At 35.6% G+C, this 4,000-nt stretch overlaps 1 protein-coding gene across 1 annotated transcript in view; it reads right to left on the reverse strand.

Moving 5' to 3' along the window:
• Positions 1 to 1,155, reverse strand: part of LOC111089327 (fat-like cadherin-related tumor suppressor homolog) — a gene marked incomplete at both ends in the record, with an annotated part of 36,241 nt that extends 35,086 nt beyond the window's left edge. Inside the window, one exon of the mRNA XM_022401621.1 lies at positions 841 to 1,155. Coding sequence (XP_022257329.1) covers positions 841 to 1,155 — 315 coding nt within the window. The remainder of the gene's footprint in view (positions 1 to 840) is intronic.
• Positions 1,156 to 4,000: the final 2,845 nt, after the last annotated feature.

The following is a 4,000-nucleotide window of genomic DNA, read 5'->3' on the forward strand; positions in this document are numbered from 1 at the left end:
CAAGCTGTGAAGTACGTAACAATGCAGCTAGCATATATATATATATACATATTACTTCTTATGTTGTCAACGTTGTGATCGTTGCTAAGGTTGTGGTAACTAAGCAAGCTGTGAAGTACATAACAATGCAACAACCACATATATTTTAAAACACTACAGTGTTTAAATACATCTATTGGATAAACAAAAGGAAACTATTCTTAAACAAGACAGGTGGAAATCATTCTTGCATACAAAGTATAATGAATTCTACGACTTAATATTAGTCTCCGAGAAGAGTCACAAATAACAAATACTCTTATGTTTTGCTTAAAAATATGCAGAAAGATATAACTTCATTTTCTTCAATGTGTAGCATTTGCTATGGCGTTTTAATCAAAAACGTATTCCTAAGGTCAACTGGAGGTCATGGAACAGTCCATTTTAATTAAACAATGTACTTATTTCCATCCTTTCGGTGATAGGTCAAGGTGACAGATTATGACAACTCTTAAATACTGTATGCATATTTCTATAAACACATTATTTAAACGCTCATCATACTTAGGAATTAATTAATCGCTGTTTTCATCAAAATATCCCAAAAGTTGGCAACATTCCGAGTAGAACTAATTATAATACTTAGTACTTTCCACAAGGTATAACGGGGATTTATTTACGGTTTTCACCTTAAATATTTTATACATTCAGAAGGTACGTTTTTACTTCATAAATCAATACTACGTTTTTTTTTTTAAATACGAATCAGAGATTATGAGTTTTTCATTATTAACACGTTTAAGGTATGTGTCACGTAATTAAATTATTTCGCGCGCTCTTTTAGAAAATCCGTAAAATTACCTGTTTTAGGATCAATGACAAAATGACCTTGAGAGTTTCCTGCCGTTATATTAAAGGTTAATTCATCCAGATTGTTCAAGTCTTGGTCGATGGCAATTAGATGAACCAAGGCCGTGCCAGGCTCCGAATTCTCCAGAAGCGAAGGGTAATAAGCTGGTTGCTCTGTTAATGGAACATTGTCGTTTTCGTCCAGTACTTCTATATAGACGTCTAAACAAGTCTGAAGAGGAACTGGCTCTACAGTCTGAGCGCATACGGATAGCCAATACTGCATCTGCTCTTCTCGGTCTAAGGAAGCTGTGGTCCAAATATTTCCTACGGAATAAATTAAGTTCTTCAATTACTCTTTATTCCTCAACAAGTAGTTGAAATGTTTTAATAATATCATTATTGTTTATAACGTTTAAAATGCTCGTAGAAATATCATTAATGCTCTTATTTTATTACTATCTTTCTTTTTTTAAACTTCAGCTTAACTTGAATCTCCTAAGCTGTCCGTCCCCTGGAGAGACAGCGATAATTTTAGGAATTTACCACGCTAAAATCCAAGGTTCGAATCCCCGAGGTGGACACAGCAGATAGCCCAATGTGGCTTTTCTTTGAAACAAACAAACATACCTAATCTATCTGAACCTAGTGGGATTATGGCCGAAAAATAATAAGTCATGATTGAATGTATTCTAATCGATATAGGTTTTCGTTTTCTTCTGTATTGACTTACGATATCATGAGATTCTTGTTATATGAAATTAGCCTTTTTAACTCATAAGTTTGTTTATTTTTGACCAGGAATTATTAATAATTAATGATAACAGACATAACTTTAATAAACGTTTTTTCAGCTGAGGATTATGTTATTATTTGGAAAAAAAATGGAAACATAACAAAATCTACCTTGTTAACGTTTCAAAAATATATAGGCGTAAAAAAAACAGAAGATATACGAAGACGGAAATAGTATGTTTCTTATGGATTTCGCGCAAAGCTACACGAGGGCTATCTGCGCTAGCCGTCCCTAATTTAGCAATGTAAGACTAGAGGGAAGGCAGCTAGTCATCACCACCCACCGCCAACTCTTGGGATGCTCTTTTACCAACGAATAGTGGGATTGACCGTCACATTATAACGCCCTCACGGCTAAAATGGTGAGCATGTTTAGTGTGATGGGGATTCGAACCCGCGACGCACAGATTGCAGGTCGAGCGCCCCCTAACCACCTCGCCATGCTGGATCGATAGAAATAGAGAAAAGATCAAGAACGTGTATGTGTCTAAAAAAAAAGAAGAAAAATTAAAGAAGATAGGAAGCTAATAAGAAAAAAGAAAGAATGATTTAAGAAGGTAGAGAAAGAAGATATACCTTACAAAACGGAGGAGAAATAAATTCGAATACGAGCAATAGCAAAATGAAGAAGAATGAGTAACGATACGAAAGGTGTCACGGTAGAAGACGACACCTACAAACGACCACGAAGAAGACGAAACTTTCAGAGGAGGAAAAAGAAATCCTGAAAAGAAAATTAGACACTTACGTATAAAGAAGACGAATCCTCTTATAGGCGGAAAAAAAATCGCCCCCTCCCAGTAGCACAGTGAAATGTCTGCGGACTTACAACGGTAGAAACCGGGTTTCGAGACCCGTGGTGGGCAGAGCACAGATAGCCCATTGGGTAGCTTTGTGTTTAACTACAAACAAACAAAACAGATTGTATTGATTTTTCCAAGCAAGGTTGAGTCACAGTTCTAACGGAATATATATTTTGTAGTAACACGTGTCATGGCAACAAAATTGCCATGGTGAGCAAAGTCTCTAGATTGTAATCCCATTGAGTTCTGTTGGGCATAACTGAGTCGGAATATTGCTAACCATGACCCTAAATCAGCTACTGTAGTTGATGTGCAGGGCCCGGCATGGCTGAGTGGTTAGGGCGCTCGACTCGCAATCTGCGGGTCGCGGGTTCAAATCCCCGTCACACCAAACATGCTCGCCCTTTCAGCCGTGGGGGCGTTATAATGTGACGGTCACTCCCACTATTCGTTGGTAAAAGAGTAGCCCAAGAGTTGGCGGTGGGTGGTGATGACTAGCTGCCTTCCCTCTAGTCTTACACTGCTAAATTAGGGACGGCTAGCGCAGATAGCCCTCGTGTAGCTTTGCGCGTAATTTAAAAACAAACAAATTAATGTGCAGCGCCTTTTAGAGACAAGTTGGGATGAAATCACGGTGAATTACATCAATAACCTCATCGACAGCATGCCATGTCACCTTGCTGAGGTTATTAAAGTACTAGGAAGACCAAACAAGTACTGAATGTTTAATATGAATTGATATAAGATTACAAACAAAACGTGAAGAAAAGCTAGAAGATATCAGAAGTTAGCATAAACAAGAGAGTGAGAAAAAATAAACTGTGGAAAAAGGACTGATAGAAAAAAATTGGGAGCTCATACTTAATAAAAAAAGGAGGTTTGCATAGGTTAAGTATGTTTTTTATCTACCTAAGTATTAATTTTCATTTTATCGATTCAACAGTCATAATTAGTTTGACCTCTATTAATCTCTTTCTATCTATTTGTGTTGTTTATAAGCAATATTCTTTTTTTTTTACAAGTTACAGCTTTTACAGTAGAGAAGAATATTTTTAAAACATATACGAAGTTTCGATCACTGGTGTGATCATTTTCAAGCACACCAGCGATTGAAACGTCGCACCTGTTAAAAATATTCTTCCTTACTGTAAAAGCTGTAACTTGTAAAAATAACTACTCATATAATCAGAAAGTAAAATATAACGTAACTATTCACATAAACAAAGTTTATTGTTTAAACTAGTTGTGTGTAACAACTCACATAAACAAAGTTTATTGTTTAAACTATATGCGTGTAACTATTCCCATAAACAAAGTTTATTGTTTAAACTAGTCGTGTTTAACTAGTCACATAAACAAAGTTTATTGTTTAAACTATATGCGTGTAACTATTCCCATAAACAAAGTTTATTGTTTAAACTATATGCGTGTAACTATTCCCATAAACAAAGTTTATTGTTTAAACTAGTCGTGTTTAACTAGTCACATAAACAAAGTTTATTGTTTAAACTAGTCGTGTTTAACTAGTCACATAAACAAAGTTTATTGTTTAAACTAGTCGTGTTTAACTAGTC

The sequence above is a fragment of the Limulus polyphemus genome, unplaced genomic scaffold, assembly GCF_000517525.1.
Source record: "Limulus polyphemus unplaced genomic scaffold, Limulus_polyphemus-2.1.2 Scaffold5909, whole genome shotgun sequence".
NCBI classification, from domain to species: domain Eukaryota; kingdom Metazoa; phylum Arthropoda; class Merostomata; order Xiphosura; family Limulidae; genus Limulus; species Limulus polyphemus.